Below are 26,368 nucleotides of genomic sequence, written 5' to 3' on the forward strand. Positions count from 1 at the left end.
AAATACTTTCCTATAGAAAAAGAGATAAAATTAGTTTCCTGTAAAATCTGATCAAAAGAGAATATAATTATGAGGAGAATGACACAATACTTTTTTAAGCCATTTTGAGACAACCATCAATATACTTCAGAACATTTCAATGAATTTTATCAGCTTTTAGGAAGGAAAAAGAATGCCTTGAAGCCAGCCCTGTCAGGAAATATTTCCCACCATTAACTTAAATCTCAGTATTATTTCAGATGACTGCATTGTAGGCACAATTTTCTAAAGCAGTGTGAACACTCTACTACATTGATGGCCACATTTTTCCCACATGAACCATTATTTGCAAATATGGGTACAAAGGTAATTAGTAATCTTTTGGAAAGTTCACAGGCACACTTCATATTAACAACCTATCAATCAAGAAACTCACAGAGCTTTGTAAAATTGGAATTTATGAGACCAAGACCAAACCACATCTTCATTTGTCTCTTGGAACAGTTTCATAAGAAAAATGATTTTGTAATACCTGGTAGAAAACTTTCTGACCAAAAGCTAGAAAAAAATCTCTTTTTTTAATATATGTAACATCACCAGAAATATTTTATAAATTGCCAAGTTTACATATATACTGACCTTTTTTGAGGAGCAATTTCATTTTCCCTCATGCATGTCTATCTGAGCTGTAGCCCACCTTCCTCAGATAGTTTCCATCTTATCAACACTATCATAAGTTTTTCTTCAGTTCTCAAGCTACTTATTAACATTGTAATAACACGCTAAATCTTGAGAATACCTCTTAAAATTCTCAGCTTCAAAGTGCATCTTCCAAAGGCCCTAGGATATATAACTATTTCCCAGATAATCTGACAAGATATTTGCAAATTATATATTCAAACTAGCCCTGAAGAGATGAAGATATGACAGAACTTTCTACATCTATATATTTATTTGTATTTCCTAGGTCTGGTTCACCTCACCAACAAAGTAGCTGGGTACAGATTTAAGTGGCAAACAGATCAGAGCCTTCAATTTGCCTTAAGGGAATTCTCAGGGGCACTCAGGAACCAGCAGAGCCTTTCCAACTGTTGCTGTGCTGCTCTGCACTCAGAGAAACTCCTTCTATTTCTTCTTCAACCTCAGACAGAGCAATTTTACCTTATTAGTTCCCCTAACTGTCCCAGAAAGTGAACTGAGCAATCCAAGCTAACACCTATTTCTGCCTGTCCCTTGATCCTCTTGTGACAGAGTTTAAGCTGTCACATAAAGTGTTGTGTGTATGTAAGATACATATTTTTCTCCAGGGCCTTGTTCAGTAGTTTTCTGGGCTCCTCTGCTGCATTTCACAGTGTATGAATTTTACAGTTAACTTACACTCCATGCACAGGTTTTATACAGAGGTAAACTACACCCCTGAGCAATTTAGCAATGCTATTTCTGGAAGAAGAAAAAAAAAAAAATAAAGAAACACAACTTTCTACATTGTAAGTCTGTCATGAGTTACAGAATGTAAACATTTCTCCCCTAAAAGCCCAAAAGAATGCATCATGTTAAAGCACATTTTATCTTTTTACAAACCAAAGAGATCTAAGAGAATTTGCTTCCCTATTAATTACCGCATGTCACAGGTTATTCATTTATTCTTATGAGAAAATTTCAGAACCAAAACATGACACACATCCTGCTCCAAGCCTTTCTCTTACAGCATCCTTTAGATGTACCACTTCTACTGACTCAACACAACCACCCACTACTTCTCAAGGCAAGAGACAAAACTCCAGATTACAAACAGTCTCCCTGCAGGCCAACAACAAGGAAGACCAGTTATCAACATTACTAAAATCTAGTTTAGAGCCCCAGTGCCACCATGAATGCAGGGCATGGACTCCCATCTTTGATCAACAAGCTCTTTCTTGCATACCACCAAGTACTTTTTTCATGTTGAGCTGCACAAAGTCAACACCTCTTTGAACATAATTAACACAAGAAAGAAAACACAAACACCTTGAAATTATGACTGTGAATAATATACCTCAAGTTCACAAAAGTTTTAGGAAGTGCTTTTTGACCAAATTACCATTTTAGTCTGACTACATTTAGGTACTAGCATTGCCAGAATGTCCTATAGCAAATACACCTGACAACTGCTGTAATTTCTTTTTTGTGTTCCTGATATTTTGCCATTCTTTAGAGCTATAGAGATGCCTTGAAGAAGTAGCTCTGGCATCTTGTCCCTGTGTGTTCTCCATTTCCTTATAATGGCAGTGATAGACAGCTTTAAAGGTTAAAATCCAAAATAAAAAAAAAATTAAAAAGAGAGGAAGATTACCCTTCATATCAGTGAAAGCAGGATGAGAGGCTTAATTCTGTAGTGCAAGGCTCACTGCAGCAGGTAACACAGAGAAAGCTACATGAAACTTAGAGGTTTCACCTGTTGGTCACTGAAAGGCAGTGAGTCTTCCAGAGACACTTTTAATTTCCATAATGCAATCCCACTTCTTGTAATGTAAATGAAAAAGACAAAACCTTAGTTCTGCCATGTAAGCATAGTAAGCATTTACAAACCTTAAAATATACCCTGACAAAGCATCTGTGTACTGCTGCCAACAGATGTCATGATTAAAATGTAGTGGAAATAAAATAATCCAGTAAATCATGAAAAGTGTGTTCATAAAATCTATTGCATTGAAGAGTGGCAGGGAAGAGGAAAGTATGGGGGGAACACCATGCTGCCAAACAACAGAAGACAGGTAAAACAGACATCAGAAGTTGAAGAGAAGATTTACATTTACATGCCTCACCAGGAGGTAGAATGATGGACTGCTGTTCATACAAAATGGGGCATGACTAGAAATGATGAAGTGGCTCTGGAAAGCACAGCCACAGACAGGAAAGTGTCCTCAACTAGATGCTTTTGAGAAACTGGGGTTTTAGTTAAGAACCCCAGGCATAAAGATACCAGCTACAACTCTACAGTCCCTGACTTGGCAATAAAACACTAAGAACAAACCAAATGGACAACAGAGAGAAACACTTCATGAGAAAAACACTGAGTTACTGAAAAAAAGTCTACTCAAAGACTGTAAAGACAGTAGTAAGTCTACTGAAAAACACTTTTGAGAGCTAGGCTTGCAGATTTTATTCTAAAAGAATCACATATTACTAATTACATTGGCCAGATGATTCTCAGTTTCATCTGACATTACATTATATTTCAAAACAGCAGTGTAAAAGCAAAGAGGACACACCATGGTCACAAAAATGTAAACTGCCCTTAACACATAACAAAGTGTTAAAACTTTAGAAAGAGTTTTTTAAATTTAAAAAAAAAAAAAAAAGCTGGGTAATGCTGAAACATGACATTACTTTTCATGTGGACTATACAGTGCTTCAGCCCAGATATGGGAATGCTCCTGTCAAGCTGTCCTGGGCAAGTGGCTTTCTACAAGCTGAGGTTTGTCAGCCTCAACTTCTGCTACACTGTGAGCAGTTCCCCGTCTCATCCTGTGAGTAAAAATTCCTTTTCTCCTCTTGGAAAGTGAAATGCCTTGCACAGGCTGATTATTTGCAAAATGATTACTGGTCTAAGATGTGGCATCCCTGCCCTTCTCCAGCTGCTTTAAAAACCAGACCCATACTGTGCAAACACCTTGCTCAGACCAGAGGAGGAACAAGCTTTCTCTGTTTCTGTTTGGGTCACTAAGTCCTACCTATGTCAAAACCACTGTTACTTCCACATTAACTGATGAACTTCAGGACAAAAGCAAGCTGAAAGAAAAGGGGAAAAAAAAGGAAGTTTCACTAAAAAAAAAAAAAAAAATCTTAAAGCAGATGAATGGGTTACCCCCTTTTATTTTTTGTGCACTTCAACATCCTAGCCCTCTCTCTGGTTTGACCCTTGCAGACATCACATCCTAATCCTTTTCTCTAAACTTTTCAGATAACTTTTCTCATTCCAAAAATATTTTCAAGTAGGATAGAAAATGGGCAAATCATCAGTCATTTCAATTAGAATGCAGCAAATATTTCACACAAGACAATGCTCAATTTAAATCAGAGTTTACTTTGGAGTTATGAAGCATTTTTAAATCAATGTAAAATTAAGTTTAAACAAATTATTAAAAAAAAAAAAGGATTTGCAAATGCAAAATTTGCAAGAGAGACTGTCTCCTGTAAGCAAAGTCCTCCTCCCACCATCCCAAGTTTTACCTTTATTTAGGAGCAGGGAGGTTAAGATGACAAAGGGTTATGGAAATGTTCTAGATCATTACACAGCTTCTCTATTGAAATTATTATCAGGCAGCAAATAATTGGTGTTTCCTAAATATCATCTAATGGCATAAATAGGGTCATTTACCCACTGAAAAAGACAATTTTCATTAACTTTACAAACATTCCGCTCTATGGAAAATCCTTTTATTCAATTTCTGAATATGAACAAATCAGATTGTCAATAAGATTTTGAGGATGTTGAAAGTATTCCATCAGCAATGTTACTAGTTAAAATCTCTACGACTCAGATAAGTAAATTAAAATGCAGAGGATAAAATGACTAAACAGAGGAATAGAATACTTAATAAATCCCTGGTGCCACTGGGAGATTTTGGCTTGAGATTCATGTGTTTATATGCAAGAAATTAATTTCTTAGATTCTGTTGACTATATGATTCTATGTTTCTATGATTCTGTTGACTATATGGGGAGAAATTGTTTTCTTACTGTCCTTTTACTCCCTCTATGAAAGGTTGCTAAGGGAATAGTTCTCAGTAAGGTCAAGCAGCAGAAACCCTGCTGTGTGTTTTAATGCAGCCAAACAACACTTGAAATTAATGCCTCTTGGTTCTTTCTACCTTTAAGGACTGGCTATTAGTGCTTTCCACTATTCTTACTGCATACATGAATATGTAATAGGCAGAAGAGAGAAAATGGACAGGCACAACAGGGTCAGAATAAGGAACTTCACAAAAGCTGTGCTAGTGCAGATAGCCTCTTCCTGATAAGGTAAACCTTCCAGGCTAGAAAAAGCATTCCAAACCCACAAACCTGAACCCTTTTTCAAACACAGCAATCAAGTCTCCAAATTATAATTAAATGCAAGCTATTAGGAAAAACATAAAAGAAAGCCTTTCAACACAGTTCTCATTTCAGATATTTATTGCCTGAAAGTTATGTAAATGAAAGAAAACCTGGCATATTAGCATATCATTATTATCTGCTTTTGAAATTATTACAGACCTATCTATGACATAAAATGAGTATCTCAAAATGTTCTATACTACTTAACAATCTCACTTCTATTTACTTGACAAGATTCCTAATATGAAAAGAGCTGCACTAAGGATCAGCATCAGCTGCTCCCCTTCCTCAGTGAAGAGTGAAATAGAAAGGATTCTCAGGATGACACCAAGGATTTCAACCTCAGAGCCAACAGTTCTATGTAAGGAAATCTGCAGGATTCATATGTGCCCTGTGCATAAAACATATTCCTCAGTCTGAAACCTGACCACTTTCAACAGGTTTCCAAATGGAAATGAGCCACAGCATTTCTGTAAGAAAAATCACGGTGAGTACTATTACATCAAAATAAAAGAAGTGCAAAAATGTGAAATTGAACATGTAAAGCATTTTTCAAAATCATCAACTCAAATAACTGAAAATTATGGAAAAATCTCCTTCCAAGAAAAAAAAAAAAAGAGCTCTGTGGATCAATTTCATTCTAGCAAGTCGCTTTCAGAAAAACACAGACATTTGCAGGTTTTAAAAATAAAACTTAAATTTCCTGCAATTACAAGACTCACACAGCAGCATGATTTCAACAATCTAAGTAATGTTTTTTTTCTGAGGGGCAAGTTGAAAAAACACCTCCAAGCACAAGATGACAGAGACAAATAAAGACACAGCAGGAATTCTCCTCAGAGGAAATTTATTATGAATAAAAGTATGAGAAACATTTTGATTTTTGCCTAAAAAAAGACTTTGGCTGCTCTTGAAATGACAAAAAGTGAAATCTGAAGTAACTGTTTCAGCTACAGTCGTGGTGTGCTGTAGTCCTACAGTAAGGCACTATTATAGCTGCATAACTTGGCTTTGAGGCTTTGTTTTGTTTTCCTTCCAGTAAACAACTGTGGTAAGCCACAAACAGTTTTAATAAACATGACATCCTCTCTATTCAAAGAATGTACAGCTTTAACTACTTTCACTGTACTGCTCAAGCTCAGCATGAAAAATCACATCAAAATATTAAATTCATCTCATTCAGCAAGTATAAAGATGTAATTTAAAATGTAATACTTAGATAGTCAATCCCCTAATCATCTGTAGCTGTAAGATTCTGAACACAGAAAGGCTCAAGGCATATTCCCTGCTGGACACATTACAGTAAGTCTAGCAATTAAATTATTTGTACAGAATGTATGGGCAAGCATGTATATGCATATATCCAGACTGTATTTCACAGTTCAGGATCTTGTTCTTGAGCCATTATTTTAACTAGATCAGGCTGAGGAGGTTTTGTGTACTCATTTCACTTTTACAGATCCTCCTCCACATTAATGACTGAGAACAGCTGCCACAGACAAACAAAGCGCTCAGAAAATTATTTTCTGTAAAAAATAATAAATAAGTGAAACACAAAGAAAATCTTTAACCCTGAAACATGTTCCCTAACATTTTTATGAACCCTGCTTATTTCTGATCTTTCAGGATAATTTCTAGCATACCAGTTAATGAGTAGCATATTGTCCATAATGAAATCCTAGTATAAGAAACCCAACTGCAAGTCCTTGGTAAATGAGCAATATCAGCAGCAGGATCAGTGGGAAAGACCATTACACACTGAAAAAGAACTGTAGCCTAACCTGCAGCTAATTTTCTGTATGAGACCCTCAAAGTAGGTGGGTCACCCACACCTTACATGGAAAAAAAAGTATTAGCAAATCTGCAATTAGAAGAAAGAAGAAATGCACTTAACCTGCTATGCATATGGAGGAAGTAAAAAAAACCCCTTTCAAACTAAGTCTTTTAACTGCAAAGCAAGAAAATAATAAGGCATACCCTCTCATCCTACAGCAAGCAGGGACTGAGGTGACTCTCATGGCTCCTCTCCATCCCTAGATTCCACCAAGCTGGGGCAGGACCAGGTGCTCCAATCAGGTCCCATCTCCACAGAAAGCCTCTTGCTCCCTTGGGATGCTCAGCTGCGACACGTCCTTGCTCCCCTGCATGCCTGCAGCACCGGTGTGTGACAGTGTCACACCAAGCTCCGGGCAGCCCAGCCCCAGCCTGGACCAACAGGAGCCTCTGCAAAGGCAAAGCACGTGGCTGGGCTGGAACTAACCCTGGTACAGCCTGTAAAAACACCCAAACACACCAGGTGTGCTGGAATGGCACTGCGTCCCAGAAGTACCAAATATTCTGCACCTGCAGTTAAACTGTGATCAGAACAGGACAGCTGTTGGCTACCAAGCAACAAACAGCAAGAGGGATGAACCAACAGAACAAAGGGGATATAGATATTGGCCCATAGACTGTAGCCTGCCTTCAACCTCAGCACCAAAGGGACTCCCCTCATGGGCAATCAGCTGCTTTCCTTCCTACTGCACACCCCTGCTTGCAACATAGCAAAAGCAGAAGAATATCAGGAGATGGACATTTTAATTTGCTTTTTTATCAGCTCTGAAAACACTCCTGTTTATATTATACCAAGACACACAACTGTAGAGCACAAAAACACAAGCACAATGAGATGACAGTGTCACAGATGTCTTCACTGTGGCAGTCCTTAACAAGTCATGCTCTGACCTCAGAGGGCCTAGGGAGGTAAAACTGTTAAACCCATTCACCCCACTGAGCAACAGCTTTTAAATGCAGAGAACCAGCAGAAAAAAACATGTCCTTGCACAACAAGGCGTCTCTGACCACTGGTGGGAACCCCTACCTACACTTTTTTTGGTTGGCTTTTAAAAACTGTTGAAAGTTGGTATTAAACTGAGGGAAAAAAGTATGTAACATTATGTGCTTTCCAGAGAATTAGGAGTGCACCTGTCAAAACTTCCAAACAAGACCTTGCACCTCAATGAAAACAGTGTGAAATCTGTGTTCAAGCATGGAAGAAGAGCAGATAAAGGTAAAGTTATTTGACAGTGGAAGACTCAAGAGAAAAACTGACAGTACATCGATATAAACCAATCCTTTGCAATTTTGGTGGATGAGACTTTTTTTAATGCTTTACTTAAAAAGTCTAGGTACAGCATATAGGTTCTATCTATGGACCCAGTTCCCCAAGCCAGTGCAGTCAAATCAATAAAGTTTTGTTTTTTGGGGTTATTTTCTTTAACAATTTTTTTTAAAATTTTAAAATTAAGAAGAAGAAGAAGAATAAAAAGCTCTAGTAATTTGTACATGCAATATTGCATGAATAAATGAAAATAGCAATGGAGCTGCTGAGTCTGGTTCTCCAGATCTGTATTTCATCTTTTTTGATCAGCTTACACCTTCTCAACAAATAAAACTGCAGAAAGAAATTGTGGTTGTAACATTAAATATATGTGCTGAGACAAGATAGATCAAGAGCGTGTGCTAATCTATCTCCCGGAGATCCACTGGTGAGATGTGTGGGAATTGCTCAAAGCTGTGCCACAGGAGGTTTAAACTGGACATGAGGAAGCATTTCCTTACTGCAAGGGTGGCCAGACACTGGAACAGTCTTTCCACAGAGGTGCTTGATGCCACAAGTCTGTCAATGGTTGAGGCATTTGGACATTGCTCTTAACAACACGGTTGAACTTTTGGTCAGCCCTGAAATATTCAGGCAGCTGGATGAGATATTGTTGTAGGTCACTTCCAGTAGTCTATTCTGTCTATTCTATTTTATGTCAAGCACATCTCATTACTGAGTGCTACAGACTATGATAGCAGATCACATTCACTCAATGGTATACAGCACAGACACCCCAGTTGCTCTGAAACCACAGCAGTGTGTATGGGACTGACAATAAACCCATTTATGGAACAACATTCTTGCTCTCAAATAACATTCTGATTTTCCAAATTTGTTCTGGTTTCCAGAACTGACAGCATTTTAACATCAATAAGCACACATACAAGGCCTCTCAAATTAGAAACAATTCATTTGAAATTGCTATGCAGAGAGAACAGCAAGTTTCAGCTCCAGGAAAGCTTCACTGATGTGTAAGCATCATCCACTGAGAAAAAGGAGTTTAAAGTTTTGCAGTTTCTGAGTAACAGGCTCCTTTGGATCCTTTCTCCTAAGGGCACAACAAACAGCAAGTATTAGCTTTCTCATGTCCTAGTTTTGACCTACAGCTAATTATGACCCGTTTGAAAGCAACATTTTAAAAACTTACAGGTCAGTTTATTTGGTTTTTTTTTGTTTAAAGATGCCATCACATTTTCAAGTCCATGCACAAAACTGCTTGCCACGCATACCTCCTGCATGCAGTTCCTTCTGAGCACCAATGACAGGCTCAGGAATCTCAATTTGAACTGAAAGCTTAAAAAGTAGCTTTGAGATTATTTGAATGCTTGAATCACAAAAAGGTTACTACAGTACTAGTTTAAATACACACCACACAAAAACAAGCTCACACTGCAATCACTTAACTGAAACTGAGCACATAACTCTTTGGGAAGCAACAATCTAGTTTAACTTCACATTTGTGATTTGAGCTTGTTTCTCTAAATCATATGAAAAGAACAATGATTCCCCATGTATATTTCCTCCCATAACAGTCAGTGAGAAAACAATTTCTCCTTCAAGTAATTGCCACATACATAAAAACAGTATTATATCAAATACAATGACTGCTTGCAAGGCTAGACAAAACAGGCCTATTTTTGCACGTGCCAGGGTCTGTTCATTCTTTATTGTTTCATCCCTTGCTACCGGAGTTCCTTGCACCCATTTGTTGCACTTTGTTATAGAATGAGTTTGATGAGACAAAAAAATCTCATTACTTATTGGCACAACAGGATCTTGTTTATGCAATATGAAAGACAAATGAAAGACAAAGAAGGAAACAAAATTTACACTTTTTGTTAATTGCAGTTCTCTGGTACCTGTCACAACCATTAACATGAGTGTCCACCAAATCTTTGGAGAAAAAGTATCTCTGAATTTTATTTAATTATTTCAGTCACCAGAGACTATCACTATAGCTCCCTTATCTCACTATATGAAGTCCCTAGAGTTCTTTTTATTTTCCCCCCAAAATCTAGCAATACTTCTCAGCACATCCCAGCACTGAAAACTACTCTGAATGAAAAGCAAGGTATCTTTGTTTGGCCTTTAGTTCTGTGAATGCATTGCTCCTCCAAGAAAATCCTGCTGGTCTACTCTTCTGTGCTTCCTACCTATGCAGATGTTCTCTAACTGCGCAGTAAATGCCAAGACAAACACATGCTAGAACTACCTCTGTCAGTAATTAAAGTTTCATCATTGTGTAGTAGACATTGTTACGTGGAATGATGACTTTCTGTAATTCTACCAGCACAGTATCATTGAAATAAAGGTCCCTCTTTGAAGCTCTCTTTTAAAAGGACTTAAGGATAATTTACAATGCCATCTTACAAGACTGTGCAAAAGACACTTCAAATAAAAACAGTATTTGATTGGTTTCCTTGTATGAACTATTCTGGTGGTGATAGACAATGGTCTATTTTTTTATTCCAAATTGGTTTTCACTCATAAAAAAGTTCCATTCCTGTGAAGCTAAGGCTTGCAACATTGATTTCCATGCTACTGCTTGGAAAGATGCTGCAGAAGAGTAATGTGGATGCCAGGGTGTTTTATGTAGTGGCAGCAAGATTCTGTGAGCAGTCTGGGCAGTGGATTTGCTCGAGGTTGTTCTGACTACTACATGCAGTATTTTACCAAAATGAGCAGGACATCCATACAGTGAGATACAATGAGATTTTGAATAGTCGGAACAAATCAAGTAACATTGGGCAATGAGACACTGCTCAGTAGGAACAGACCAGCAATTTGTACACCCCACAGATTATTCTGTCCACATGGATGACAGTTTCAAATGTAGGAAATTAAATCTTAAATTCTAAAAAAATCTGACCTAAATCTTAAATTAAAAAAGAAATCTGACCTGAACTAACAAAGCAAGCCAGGAAATTGAGCAAAATCAGACACTTTTCTTAGGCCTCCCATTATGGTAAGCTTTTATTTGCAGAAAGGATAATTCCACAGTCCTCCCAAAAGAAAACACCTAGATGTGCCTTAATGAAGCAGCGATAGAGAACACGTTCTTTTTGGAATTGTGAATAATCATCAACCACTTCCTTAATTCTCCAGCATGGTATCAGTTCATCAAAGAGCAATTCAAACTGCAATGGGCAGTGAAAAAGGAAGGAACATCAATGAGCTCTGAAAGAGCATCTTGGAAGGGACAGTAGAAAATATCTTTATTTACACATATTCAGGTAGCACAAAGCTCCTGTAACAAAAGGGCTGAAAATTTGACCAAGCTCTTTTATGTGGATTCAACATAGAAATTCAACAGAGAGAATTTTTATAGTAGTTTTCATAAATGCAACCCCAATCTTCAATTTTAGCAAATAACTCAATTTTAAAAAGGTATTACTAGACCAAGAAGGATCCTCCACTAGGTCATGCTTTCCTGCTTTTAACAAAATTAAGCAAAGGGACCCCATCCACCGGACTGCCAGCTCAGTTCACTGGGTATTCAAAATGGTTTCATGCAGTTTTACTTCTGAGAAGAGACACTGTAGAAAGCTATTGTTCAGCCAGCCAACTACTGTCACTTCCATGAATATGAATAAGCTCCAATATAGGACACTGAGTTTTTGCAAATGTAAGAAGATCCAATTGTTCAGTTATTCTTTGCCAATAAATCAACCCATCAGTATTTAGAGATCTTTGGTTTCCTCTGGTGTCCGAATATGTGGGTGGAGTTTTGTTTTCAAGTCCCCTTCTTCCCATTTTCATAAAGATTTTTTTTCATATCACCTTGCTAAGTTCTCAGAGCAGCTGAAGCAATCTTACTGTCAATGGGATGAGGCCCTTGAAAATACCTATATTGCTGTTTCTCCTGATAATATTAACTAGCACCTATTCTGAGGAAAAGAGCGAGGAGAATAAATTGTTCAGAGTTCATGAAAATTAACATTTGGTATAATTTTGTAGCCCTAATTTACATGTACACAACTTAGACATAAATACATATGGATTAATGCAAATTTTCATACCGGGAAAGATCCACTGTGCTCTGTAAAACTAAGGGTAAGGCTGGTGATGAATCATTTTTTTAAATATTCTAGTCTGGGTATATAAATAGCTTTCTGTTTCTAGAATAATTACTACTGAAAAACACAGCCTCTTAAATAACCTAGGCCATAATTAACCTTCGCTTCATTAAATCACAAATAATCTTTTTAAAGTCTTATTTGTAAAGGCAAGCTGATTAATTTAAACGTTTCCCTTTTGCAAAAAAAAAAAAAAAAAAAAATCTAATTGGAATGGTTTACCAACGTAGCTGCTTTTCAGATCTCGCAAACTCTGGAAGGCTTTCAGCCGGCTCCCTCGCCCCCTGCCCGGCCCCCAGAGGGAACTCCACGCTCGCGTTGCCGCCCCGGCCCTGCCTCCGCGGATGCTCGGGGAGAGGAACCGGCTTGTGCCGCACCTTCCGCGGCCGCTCCGGCCACAGTCACCCCGCTGCCCGGCCCTCGGTGCCGCACCACCGCCTCCCTCTGCGGGCGGGACCCTTCCCGTGCCCTGTCCCCACGCGTGGCCCGGCCTGCCCTCCGCACCGGCGGAGCCAGGAGCGCTGTGGAGCCCCCATGCCCTCCGCAGCCCTGCCCTGTCCGGCGGTCCCAGCGCAGCGCCCCGGCCCGGGCAGCTCTGCGCTGCGCTGGGCTGGGCACGGCGCCGCCGCCGCCGCACCGCGCCGTCCCTCCCCTTTCCTTGTAAGACAGCGCCAACCCCCGACCGAAGAAAAGTTTCCAGCCGAGCGCCAGGACAGGTCCGGGCTGTCACCGGCGCCCCTTCCCCGCCGATGGGACGGGACGATCCTCCCTCAGCCCCGTCCCCTCCACGTAGCCAACCCCCCGTGCCGTGGGTGCCGCTCACCTTCCTGCACCGCATGGAAGGGGTTGTTGGCCTCTATGAGCTTGATGGAGTAAGTGATTTTCTCGCTCTGGAGGATGTCGTCATTGAGGTTCAGATCCGACACCGCCTGCTTGAACACCTCGTCGTCCTTGGCAGCATTGCCTTCGAAAATGGCACCTGAGGGGAGGAAGGCGGCAGAGGGTGAGGAGGGCTCGGCCAGGACCCCCGCTCCCCTCTGGGCCGTGCAGGGCTCAAGCCGGTTCGCACGGCACCGGTGGGGCAGCCCCGGGGGCACGGGCGCCTGTGGGGCCGGGCCACGCCCGTGGGCAGCCTGGTCCCGGGCACGGGGCAGCGCAGCGTTCCTCCCGGTCACTTCTTGCTCCACCCGCACTTACGGAGCCCTGAACCAGAGGCACGGCGGGGTGATGGACTTGCTTCGCCTGTGACGGGAAAGGGAGCAGCTTTGGAAACTCCACCAACTTTTTGCTCGCTGCTCGCCTCTCCCTGGGATGCTGCCTTTCGGGGCGCGGTTTTATTGAGGCTTAGAAGCACACACGAACGTGAAGCCGGGATTTGTGTCCAGTAACCTGGAAGCTTTAAAATTCACTGTCCTGTTTATGCAGTTAACGTGAAAACATCTGGCGATATGTGTTACATAAAATCCCTCTCCGCGGAGCGTGTGTGTGCCCACGCCAGGCTTACTGCCCTGCTCTACACGGCGCTGGGAGATCTTTAGAGCTGGCAACAAAACAAGCAAAAAGCACTATTCCCCAGCCTGGAAAAGTCCTGCTGATTCACACCGTGCGTGCCTGTGGCTTGAGCCTCCGTGCAGTGCCCGTGTGCATCACAGCTCTGCACACAGCAGCTCCCCGCTCCTGGCCAGCGGACCGCTCTTTCTGCCAGCACTTAGCAAACAGCGCTCGGGCTGAAGTTCGTGCGGGGAGAAGCCGAGGTGACACGGTCCACGCGCAAGAGAAGCGGGGCCGAGAGCGAGACCCGCGGAAGCTCCTTCACCACTCTTCTACCCCGGCCCTTCCCCAAGGCGGCCCCGCCGCCTCCCTTCCTCCCCGCGGGGCTGGCCCCGGCGCCGCGAGGGTCTGCCCTGCCCTGGGGACTGCCCCTGGGCCGGAGTCCCCCGCTGCGGTCAGGGCTGACCCCGTCTCCTTAATGGCTCCGCAATGCTGTCTGCCTTGGCTGCGCCCCCAGGCTCCGGAGGCGAGCGGCGACGGCCGGAGCCTCCTTCCCACGGCCCCGGAGCTGTCCGTACCGGGAAACTTGTTATAGGGTTGGTCCCTTTCTCCCCTTCCCTGCCTCGGGTCGACACGGGACTTTCTTCCCGTATCCGTGGAGCCTCCCTTCGCCAGGATGGCTCCTACGCCGGCCCCCTCCTTTTTCTGATCTCCCATCCTCCCCGAAAGGCTGGTGTGAATTACGGCTTTTCATTTCCCGGACGTACTCCCGTTTCCTCTTTTATCATCCTCCACAAGTGATTCTCTCCCCCCTCTCCGCCCCTAAACATCCTCATTTTCGTTCCTGCTGGTACCTTTCAACACCAGCCAAAAGGTGACTGCAGAGCCTCGCTTTTTCTTGCCAGGCTTCCCGCGGACATCACCGTGCCTTGCTCCCAGAAGCCATAAAAGTTCACATCAGCCTTTCCTTTGCCTCTTATTCATCCCTCTCTTCCTCCCACTGATCCAGCCTTCTTGCTGCCCAGGGGTTTTAATGAGATCTTATTCAAACCACAACAGTTGCGCGCATAGACACACACACGCACACACTCACACAGAGCCGCTGCAAAGCTCTCATTTCTAACCCTTTCCCAGCCAAATTCCCCCCTCCGCCCCGCGCATTCCGGCTTGGCTGACACCTGCTACGGCAGGGGATGGAAACCAGGGGATTATCTCCCCGAAAGTTTTCCCTGCGAGCACGTTCAGATTATGCCTCTCTCCTGCTCGGGTGATGGGGGCGGTTGTTTGTTTTTGGTGGCGAGGAGGCGGGGGGTGGGGGGAAGAAAGCCTTTCCACGCAAACAGGTCCAAGCACAGACTCCCCAGCCACATGGGAGACCGCAGCGGCGGGTCCCTTGCCCGGCGCACAGGCGGCATTTCGGCCCTAACTTTACAACCAGGGGCAGAATACAGCTGCCTTCCTCCCATCTGTCCTCCTGTCTCTCCGCGGAGTTGGGTTCCACCGCTGCCCCTGACATTATCGCGGCTAAAAGAGACGCTTCCTTTATATATTTATTATCTACCGCGTCCCTCTTCAACACTCCCCCCCCCCCACCACCCCGCTCCCTCTCTTACCAATGTGGATGATGGAGTCCGCCCGTACCAAAACGCACTGAAATATCCAGGGGAAAAGCCAGAGCATCAACACTTCCATTTCCAGCCTCTCGCACAGCACATCAGCCCGGGTTTGGTGGAGAGACAGGGGGAAAGAAAAAAAAGGCGCAAGGGCAGGTGGAGCAAGGCAGCGGGCGCGGGGGGGAGATGCCCAGACACCCCCTCTTAGAAAAAAAATCCCAAAATACCCAGCACCCCAAGAATTATCCAAGATTGAGAAAAACGGGTGATGGGGAAGAAAAAAAAAAAAAAAAAAAAAACCAAAAAATAAAGCCGGGGCTAGAAAATCCCGGAGGTAGATCCCGGGTTGGCAGGCGGCGCGGCGGAGCCTCCAGCGCTCGGTGTGTGCCGGGGCGCCGGCAGACCGCGAACTGCGGAGCGGCCCCCCCGCCGCCGCCGCCCGCCCCCCGCGCCACGTGACTGCGGAGCCTCGGCGCTCGGTGCCGCCGGGGCACGGCGCGGCGGGCGGGCGGCGGGGCGCTCGGGCCGCTGCCCGCGATGGAACAGATTCACATACTGCCAGAATCTATATATCTATGTATCTTTATGTGTAATGTATGCCGCCCCGAGGAAAGGGGTAGGGGAAGGATGCTCCGAGCGCAGGGATGCGAGGCGGGTGGGCAGCTCCCGGTTGCCGGGCGCAGGCTGTTCCGCGGGGCCGCAGCCGCTGCTCGGAGAGTGCCCAGCGCTGCGTGGCCTCCCGCAGCTCCCGGCCGGCCCGGCACCGCGGGACGCCCCCGCAGGTAAGGGCGCGGGGCTGCGCCCGCTGCCGGCTCCTCTAACTTCAGCGGCGGCGGGTGGCGCGGGGGCAACGCGCCGAAGCGGGAGGTGGAGGGAATGCCCCTTCCTCCTTCCACACGCTCGAGCTCGGGACATGATCCGTGTTTGAGGAGAGAAATGGAAATGTGAGGGTTTTATCCCCGCGCAGGGGAAGAGGTGGTGGGGAAGAAAAGTGGTACAGCAGAACGTTTTCTTGTTTTGTTTTGTTCTAGCTTTCAATGAAATCTAATTCATAAATTGGACATGCTCAGGCTCAGAAGACTAATTCATCCCCTAAAACAAACGCATCAGTGATTGCAGGCACCCAAACGTGACAAGCGTCTCAATACACCGAGGATCCAGAGAAAACAAATTCATTCAGGAGCCCGAAACGTAATTAAAACTACTGCCAAGCAAATGAGTTGAGAGCAGAATGTTACCAAGATTATTAAGTTGCTGCGGGGCTGAGGCACGGACCGCTATAGCGATACATACAGATAATGTCAGTCTTTGGATAACGGGAGGAAGAGCGATTCCTGGAGGTCGCCGTCTTGCAAGCGCAAGCCTGGTGACAGCGCGCCGTGGCCGCATCCTGCTCCCGAGATGGCAGCGGCGAGCCGGGGCTCGGCGGGGAAGAAGCGGCCCCCGCCGCCTGCGGAGCCCCGGCAGAGTGGCCGCAAAGGGGCCGGAGGCGCTCGTACCCCTGGCACTGCCTACAGCATCCCTGGCATGTGTATTCAGCACACTTTTTATAACCATCACCTGTAAGTGCGCTAGTAAATGCTCCTGATGCTGAGCAGTGCTTGCTTGCAGGAGCGATCGCTGCAATGTATTTATGCAATGTAGAAAGCATTTTTTTCATGCAGAGCACAGTACGGAAAGAACTGATCAACACCAAGGAGTAGATAAGGGGGCTGGGAAGGCAGAAGGGAGAGGGAACACACAGTATAGATGGAGCAGAGTGAAAGGGAAGGAAGCTGCAATGGAAATGATATGAACAAGAATCCCTGTTGATCCACATGCATCAACAGCCTCCTATTCAGCGGTAGTTACAAGCACAGCATTTGAACAGGGAAGAGCAGGGGGTAAATAAAACAAGATATGCTTTTTAAAAATAAATCACTTGTTAACTACTCTTACTTACAGTCCTTGTCTTAAATATGCAATTTCACACTGATCAATGCAGAATGATATATACTATACTCTGCATTTCACATAATAAAAACACTTAATCCAGATAATTGGCTTCTGGGACAGAGATCAATAGAAATGTTCCTTATTTGACTACGTTAGCAAGTCAAAATTAATTCTAATTTACATTTGCTTCAAATCAATATGCACTTAGTGACTTACACAGGCTCTTTAAAAAGTTAAGCACCTATATTGACCAGAGTCATATATATGTCAGTAACAAGTACATGTGTGGGAATTAGAGAGGGGGAAAGTGTTACTGCAGAACCAAGTCTCTGACTTTCATAGAGGAAAGGAGGCTAAATTTATTTCTGTTTGAGAAGTGCTTTGGCATCCCAGCCTAAAACCTATAGAAATATGCAGCTATTAATCCCACAATTTATGCAGGCACCCAAACACCAGTCAGCTGTATTCCAAGCACTTGGGAGCAGGCTCGCCTCCTACTTTAGTTTGTACAGAGAGGTCTTGACCTCAGCTAGGATGCCTCTAGATACTATTTTAGTGATAGAAAAGTAGTAATATAAAATATTAAAACTCTAAACCAAATGAATTGGACAAGTTACAGAATTTCCTGTGAAATCCAAGAGCAAATGCTCTGAGTGCAGAAAAGAATCCAGTCCCAGCCAAGAGAGGGAGAGGGGAAAAGACAAGACACCAGAATACAATAAAACAGACCAAATGAAATAGGCCCCAAAAACAGACAGAAGGACACAGTCAAAAAACAAAAACAAACCAGAAAAATGCACAGAATAAATCTCAAATACTGTAAAATCTGATATGTAACATGCAAAGTCCAGTAAGACCTAAATGGATCCACCACAGCAAAGAGAATTGCAACTTCAGTAGCATCTCTGCAAGATGAAAAGTTGCCACATGAAAACTTTATTGCGTCTGGTTTTAATTCAGGTTGCATTACCTTTTCTTTCACAATTTCTGCATTTTTCTTCCTTTCTCCTCTCCCTTTTTTTTTTTTCTAAACAAAAAAGATCCCAACAACTCTGGCTTGGATTATGTTTTTTGTAACAATTACTTCTCCTATGATTTCCCCTCCCTCCAAACGAGCTATCAATGCTACATTTCTAAGCCCAGTACAAATGAGAGCACTCCTTTCAACCCTGCCATTCCTCATTTGCAACTGAGGGAGCGCTAACACTTTGCACTGTCTACATTGTTTAGATGCAGCAATCAGCACTAAAAGGCCAATCCCTTTGCCAATATTCTGCATATTAAGAGTGGTCCAAGCTGCTGTGATATTCCATCATTATTTTGTAGGTGCCACTTGTATTCCACAAGGTGCCACTGGATTTACAGTGCCCACAGAAGAATGGCATCTCAACAGCAAAATGTGAGGTATAAACCCAACTCAAGCGACAGCCATGTAGTTGCAGTTCTACTCTCTGGCAACAGATGTGATTCTGTGCACGTCTCAGACAGCTCTTACCACCTTTGCAAACCACTGTGGTGATTTTGAGCTGACCTATCCCAAGTTATTGCTGTGCTCATTTCTGTTGTCTGAATGAACATAATATCAAACCTGTACCAAATGGGTTTTGCTACGACAAGAGGACAGCTGGAGTAATTCTCCAAAAACTGCATTTCAGTTAGAAATTTAGAACATCCTAGAGAGGTGAACTGAAAGGTTTGTGCAGTGCCACACTCAGAGCCTTGTGCCCAGGGCTCTGTCCCTCTATGCTGCCATAACAAGAAAGAGGCACATTTTGAAAGACATCAGAACCATGGCTGCAGGATATGCCTGGATCTGGAAAGCACCTCACAGTTACAGAATTGCTTCATAAGCAGGAGCTCTGCAAGATCATAACATTGAGACTTTTATCGTAGCCTGTTTTCAGAAAAAAATGGAGGGCTTTAAGATTCATCATTTTTTAAGTCTTCTCCCAAGTTTCACCCATTTACTATAGCTAAACTTAGGCTTCCCCACATAAAATCTTGTATATATCTATCTGTGTACATGTAGCAATGATTTTTTCCTTCTGAAAGCAAATGGAACTGCTCCTCTGTATCAGTTAAACAGGTGCAAATATGCCACTTATACTTCCAGTTTTTAGCTGCTCAGTCTATGGAGTTGGAAGAATAAAAACAAAAAACCCAAAAAATATCCTAATACACACGGTAACCATCTCCCTTCCTTCCCCAATAGCCAAGACCTCTACTGTTAACACACCCACAAAAAAGTAACATTTCTTACCCTAAAATGCCATTCAACAGCTGTGCTTCTCTTCAAAAACAGCAATGTAAAACCTCAAGCTTAACTTAATTCCAACGTCTGTGGATGCTTATGTTAAAAAATGCATTTTGTCATTCTCCTGTGGTGACAGCCCGAGGTTGCAGTTGCTTTATTGAAGCTTCCTTTAGCTTATTGAAACCACCTTTTCTCTCTTCATGGTTGATAGCATAGTATGATAATCTTGCAGGAGTAAATGGACTAGAGTCTACAAGAAGTGGCTGCTGAATTATAGAGTTCTTTGCAGGACAGGTAACATTCTTGATTAACTTGTTGTGTGTCTACAGGCTGAAATTTTGCCACAGTCAACATTTTATCTGGATTGCCATGTCTTTTAAGATGCCATAAAGAAGGCAAAGCACTGTTATTTCCTTATTTTTTACCTGATTTAATTCAGCAGAGTACACACAGCCTAGATGTGATTTAATTTGTACTTATGTTTGGTTAATTTCATCACTGCTATATCTGTTGCATCTTTATAAGACACCTATATACTTCCCTGCTTCTCTCTTTCAATTGTGACTTTTCACACCCTATTTTTCTTTAATGGGCATCTTTTTACAATGGACAAGGGTCTTGATAGGCCTTTCCAGCCTCCCACATTTTTATAGTTGCGTAAATGCTCTCCTAATGTAGTGCAAGGCAAATTGTATGTATTGTATTGTATACCAACATATGTTTATGTTGGTAAAAATAATCTCTATCTTGGCATTTGCATTTAGTTAATACTTTGATTCAGAAGAAAAGGAATTTCTTTATTCACAACATTTTAATATCACCGATATGTGTTTCACGAGGACTCTAACACTCAAGTGACCAAAGAATTCTTGTTATTACTTGTAAGGGATGGGAGTGTATATAGTTAAAAGAAAACACCTTTCTCCTTCATTTCTAATGAAGCACCTTGTTACTATACCCACTGCACACTAACTGGAAAAGGCTAAACTCTGTAAGTTTGTTTTCCTGAGCAGAGATCCTTCCTTTTTTTTCTAAAATAAAAAGGAAGCAAGGTAGGTATGGCTGCCACCTTTGTTACAGTACAGTTGCGTAAGAATGCAGGCTCTCCAAGTAAAAGTGTTCATTAATTAGTCTTAATTTAATAGTAGTCATATCAATATAATCTCCAAACTAACTTCACTGGCATTCATCTGAGGGAAAAAAACAATTTACAAGATTCTCCAATATAAAACCATCTCCAGGGGAACTCCATTCAAAAACATCTTGCATACCTCACTGATCCATCCACATAATACACACAGTCCAGTCTCATGAGCTGTTCAATGAGCTGCCTATTTCAGATAATGAGACATTGCTAGGACAGCTGTCCTCTGCCATCACAGCAACCCAAAGAGACAGACACATCCCAAAGGGAAAATCACAACAGGAAAAGCCCCAGATGTCATTTCTTGTGCAGCCTCCATAAATACATACTGACCAATCTCACAGGTAGTAATAGGCCAAGAATGACACTTATGTTTTGCAGGTACTTCACTGTGAATACATATCCTAGTACTTCCACCATTATAAAACTTCCCAACACCTGACCATAAAAATACATCCTTGTTTTGTTAGAGCCAATTGAAGCTGCAGAGTGGTTATGCCAGACAAAGGAAAAAGGAAGCCACTAGAATTTAACCTGCAGTTCACCTCAGCTGTGTGAAGACTCTGTAGAAGTCACATTCCTGCTACTTTGCACTTTACCCATCTAGACAGTAACAAAACCAGCAAAGCAGATGCTGCTGCATGGTGAAGCAGAGAACCAGGAAAGTCTGAAAATGTACATTTAAAAAGTTCTGCCCTCCAGCCAAGACCCAGTAACTGATCTCGTGTTTGTTCCTGCTTCACTGCAACCTCCACCGAGAAGTGATGTAAGCAGAAATATTTTGCTACAAGCCAGAAACTTGAACGCTGCCCTTTCTACATCTCAGGCAAAGAATAGGGACCTTTTCAACTGCACTAATTCAATCCTTTGCCGTCACTAAATACTGATGCAGTTTGTGCGTGCAGAGTCCCCTGAAAGCCTCAAAATGGAAAGTACTCTAAGGGAAAAGTAATTTTACCTGAAAAAAATCCCTGGTCTTTCTCAGCAGTCCATTCTAAACCATATTATGTTTAGTGACTGTCTCACAATGGACCATTTCTACCAGCAGGTAAGGCCTCTCTTTTGTCTTGCAATGCTGTGTCATGGAGTTTGTGGCTTGGGTTTTTTTTTGTTTGGGGTGGGGTTTGTTTATTTGTTTGTTTCCTGGTGTGTTTCTGAAACCATTAGTAGAAATGAGGTGCAGAATTAACATTCTCAGTGACTTCATTGTCATTAATGGCAGTCACACACAGAATGTATTTTCCAAAGGATCTGTGTGCTCTTCAGGAAAAGACTCACTGTAATGGAGTTCATAATTCATACTCATGTTTCCAGGAAGGGTTGAAATGAAGATTTTTCTTTTTCAGAAACAGCTTCTTGTTGTATGCTTGACTTAAAAAAATATTTTACCAAAGCCTTTGCTTGTTGTAATTTTTGTCCCTTAGAGGAAAGAAAAAAATCAAGCCAAAGAGTAGGGCAAAGTGACATGTTATATCTTCAATTTCCTACTCAAATAAGAGGATACTTCTTTAAAGGCAGAGCACAGCCACAGGAGCAGAGGAGCCATGAACACTGGGCTTCATTCCCACTGCCGATTCACCTATTCATTTCATGACTAATTGAGTGGACTGTTGCATGAACATTGTATTCAGTTCTTAATTTAAGGGTGAACAAGAACATCAAGTTCCTTTCCTCAGTTCCTGCACTCAGTCAGCTGTCCACTTCTCTAGGAGGTATAGGGGAAACACAGGTTTATTTTTGGCAGGTCAAACAAGTACTTTTAAGTAACTTCAAATTTGTAGATCCTAGAGATTAGGGGGGGAAATTGTCTTATTTTAAATAATTTCAAACAGAAAATGCTCTTTATGGTACTTGAGATTAACCCATTCCACTCAACTGAGTCTGGATGCAAATTTTCAGTATCCAAGCTCCATTGCTGACCTGAGATGACAGGACTTCAGATGTCTAGTGGTTTCTTTTCACTTTTTTAACCATGGTGTGGAAGGTTACGTGAAATAGGGACAATACCTTATATTGAAATGGAGAAGAAAAGTTCTAGAGACAAATCCACCCAGAGCTACAAGCTGATTATACTCCCATCTAAGTTACATTCAAGTAATCTATTCTGCTAGAGTAAGCGCTTGAACTAGGTCTCCCACATGAGAAAGGGGTGTCCTGATGACTAGGTGTTGGAAAAGAAGCAGCAGAAGAACATACACCTCTTTTGAGAAAGAAAAAAAAAGTAAAAAACACCTTGAAATATTTCCATATGGCCTGGTGAGAAGGAGGGAGAGAAGAAAAGAAAAAACAAAAAGCACACTGCTTCCTTTCTACTTTTGGCTGTAGAAGGTGTTTGTGTGCAAGAACAGCTTTCTAACCCAGGTTTCCCATGTCAAGAAGTTTGTTTATATCAGGTTGATTTTCTGTTGACATTTTATGCTGCTCCTGGAAAAGAAACTATTTCTATGAGCACACCCAAGCATTCACAACCCTTGCAATGGTTTGAGTCACATAAGCTACATCTTATTGGCGCCTCCTCCCTTCAACACCTCTCCCTTGCCATTCACACAGCCTCGGCTGAAAACCTAGGTGTATCACAGATCTGTTTGCAGGACTCTATAGTGTGGCCAGTGGAAATAGGCAGCCCAGGACCACCTGACTTTGCAGCATTCCACGTAGAACCATTGGGGTGTTATCACCACAGTGTAGAACTTTAAGCTTCAGAAGAAGTACAGATTAGTTGAAGAGGTCCAGAACACTTTGGTTTGCCAGTACCCAACACTTGACAACACTGGAAACAATGACCTCTCTTTACTGATTCTTATTCAAAGTGAACTTAAAGCTATTACTCCGTTTACTTAACTCAACAGTTCTGAGAAAGACTATAAAAAAGCCCAAACATTCTTTCCAGTCTTCTGAAAACTTGGAGATATTGCAGTAAAGGGTTTATGAAAAGGGCAGAGAGGATAAAAAACAGGCACCACTTTAAGCATCCAGCACTGCATGAATTACAGTCCCTATCACTGCACCCTAATGAAACCTCACTGCCCAACAATTTCTAAAGTTCCCATGTTCTCAATGTCTTCATAATATCACTAAATACGCTTTTACCTTGCTCCCAGTTCAAACTGTGCTGCACTATACAGCAATATATTTTACTACAGCTACATGCTACCCAGCTGAATGCAAGTCTGCAGCGGAAATAGCTTTGTTTGCTGCAGTGCTGTATTATCACACATGACTAGACCAGGCAACATTGATTCTTAAGCAATGGCATTGATTACAACTCTTATTTTTAAAATGCTGGCAGGATACTGCCCTTAGATAAGCACTTTAAGACCCAATTTGAATTGCATTTCCCAGCAGCTCTCCTTTTTTTACAGAGACTATATAATAGAAGTACAAATAATGCTACTGGCTTCAACATGTGCTGAGGATTTACACCAGTATGGTATCGGTAGTAGAAGCTTTTAGTACTTCACACTTACACACCATAATATGCTTTAGATTATTGTTTTCAAAATATAAAATCTCCTTTTTTCTCTTCACTAGCTAAAAAAAGATGCCTGTTTTCCAGAGAGATAAACTTATTAAATTGAATTTGACCTTTCAGAGCATAGTAAGGTAGGGATTTCTGTTCCCTGGAAATATAGAAAGATTCTTCATGTACTACTCTGAGTCATGCAATAGTCCACAAGCATGTAAGCAAAATGCTCTTGGAAGAACACTTAACATTAAATAAATTATGCAGGGTGGGGGGGGAAAGGAAAAAGAAAAGAACCAACTTCAAACCCAAAATATATCCTTACACCTACATTTTAAATTACATACTTGAGGGTATGCAATCATTACAGAGTTTTCAGGCTCCCAAGCAGCCCTCCAGATTTATCAAGACCATATCATTGCTTGACCAGTTTCCATGGGGTAGTTCCTGCCCTATTCCAAACATAACCTTTAAAATACCTCTCCAAAATTTCTTTGCAGATTGTGCTTTTGTTTACCCAAGTTGTTAAAAACCTCCTATCTATCTTGCTGTTTTGCCAGCTTAATCACAGTTTGCAAAGTGGGTTGTTCATAACAATGCACAAGGACCATACATTTCCACTTCTGCCTTTCTCCTGCAGGAATACTGGGAAGTGCATCAATGCCACCACCTGTGCTGGTCTACCTGCAGATCTCTACAAAACCTGTTGCCCAAGTAGCTAAACATCCTTTTCCTCACACAGTACATGGTGAAAACACAAGAGTCATCCATCTTTCCTCTTCATACCACAAAGCTCCTTGTTTCACTCGGGACTTACAAGCACCGAAATACAAAAATCACAGCTCCAGAGTGATCTTTGTGTCATGTGTTACAATAAAGCAAGATTCTGTTTCTGAGCCTTGTTTGGAACACTATCTCAAAATTTTTGCTAGCCATTTAACCTTTTGATGGACTTACCATTATGGATAAATTATATTTTATCCTTCTCCCTGTTTTGATCAGAAATCTTTGACCTCACCACCTGCTTGGGCTTATTTAAGATATAGGTTTCCCTCTCAAGCAGCAGATTTACAGTAAGGATCTAAAGAAATCCAGTAGAAATACTAAGTGAAGATGCATCCATTATTCAATGATTTCACATAGTTCACATAATTTAGGAGAAACAGGTGGCATAGCAGTACTTGCCATCCTATTGTTTACTCAAAACCTCTCTTTCCAGCTTGCATTTATGGATGTCCCTTAATTAAGTGCAAACCAGTCAAAATAAATTAATAAAAGCCAAACTGCTCTACAACCTTCTGTGCCAACTGAATTAACCAGACTTACAGAAAAGGGCTCAGGAGAATCAGCAGCAAATGCAATAGTCCTCATGAACCCCAAAAATCTTTTGCTTTTGATTTAGGACAGTCCATACAATAGAATTACTTCCATCCCCAGCACCCGCCCAGCATTAGCCAAAATCAAAATTTCCATGCAACAAGAGAAGAAAACCAGAATGGCCTGGCATCACCACAGTAAAATTGTCACTTCTGCACAGGTTCCTTGTTTCACTGCCAAGGGTCCTTACCCCACCCAGCAGAATGCAGCTGCTCTCAGCATTGCTACACTATGGAGAGCAGCTGGACAGTTTTGCTTCGATCACTCCTCTACCCCTGCCACTCTTGGCACCTATTTTCATTTCCTTAGAAAGTTTGGACTAGCTGCAAACTAGCTACTGATCACCTTTGCCTTACACACATAAAAGAAGTCTCTTAATAAATACATTACAGACACCACTTAGTGAACTTTACCTCCCTCTAATTCCACAATGAAGAGCTATTAAAGAAAGGAACAATTATAACAAGACATATCCTTGAAAAACCCTGCTTCTTTATGCACTTTATCCATTCACAGTTATCTATCCTCTCCTCCATTTAAGAATACAAACTTCATAACTCTGTTTTCCTAACCTGACAAGCACATGTAATTGCTAGGTGCAATACTTGACTCAAAAGATATCTTTTCCTACTCATGTTTTTCTTTTCAGTCCAACATGCTCAAGACACTCAATTCAACAAAATTTTTGCAATGCCTGATATATGTTAATAATGTAGAATTTTCCTTTTCTCTGTTCAAAATGAAAGTTGATACCGATGCATGGATTTTGTGTCATAATCTGAGATGAATTTTGTGATATAATCTCGGCTCAGTGT

General features: G+C 42.1%; 1 protein-coding gene and 1 long non-coding RNA gene across 6 annotated transcripts in view; one reads left to right on the forward strand and one right to left on the reverse strand.

Annotated features, from left to right (window-relative positions):
• Positions 1-17,199, reverse strand: part of GRID1 (glutamate ionotropic receptor delta type subunit 1) — a 516,570-nt gene extending 499,371 nt beyond the window's left edge. For 3 of the 5 annotated variants that reach the window (XM_031505170.3, XM_077784530.2, XM_077784531.2), the window contains exons 1-2: positions 15,381-15,822; positions 13,100-13,255 (exon numbers count right to left, since the gene is read on the reverse strand). In XM_031505170.3, coding sequence (XP_031361030.3) covers positions 13,100-13,255; positions 15,381-15,459 — 235 coding nt within the window. In that variant the 5' untranslated portion in view covers positions 15,460-15,822. Of the gene's footprint in view, positions 1-13,099; positions 13,256-14,621; positions 14,755-15,380; positions 15,823-16,673 lie in introns of those variants that run through there. The other 2 variants (XM_085583261.1, XM_085583263.1) reach the window with 2 other exon arrangements.
• LOC116183784 (uncharacterized) lies at positions 15,678-25,072 on the forward strand. Its single transcript, XR_004148477.3, has 3 exons — positions 15,678-16,162; positions 16,412-21,761; positions 24,817-25,072. It is a non-coding gene; the product is annotated as an uncharacterized LOC116183784 (long non-coding RNA).
• The last annotated feature ends 1,296 nt before the right edge of the window (positions 25,073-26,368 follow it).

Source organism: Lonchura striata, chromosome 6 (assembly GCF_050655825.1).
Source record: "Lonchura striata isolate lonStrDom1 chromosome 6, ASM5065582v1, whole genome shotgun sequence".
Lineage (NCBI taxonomy): Eukaryota > Metazoa > Chordata > Aves > Passeriformes > Estrildidae > Lonchura > Lonchura striata.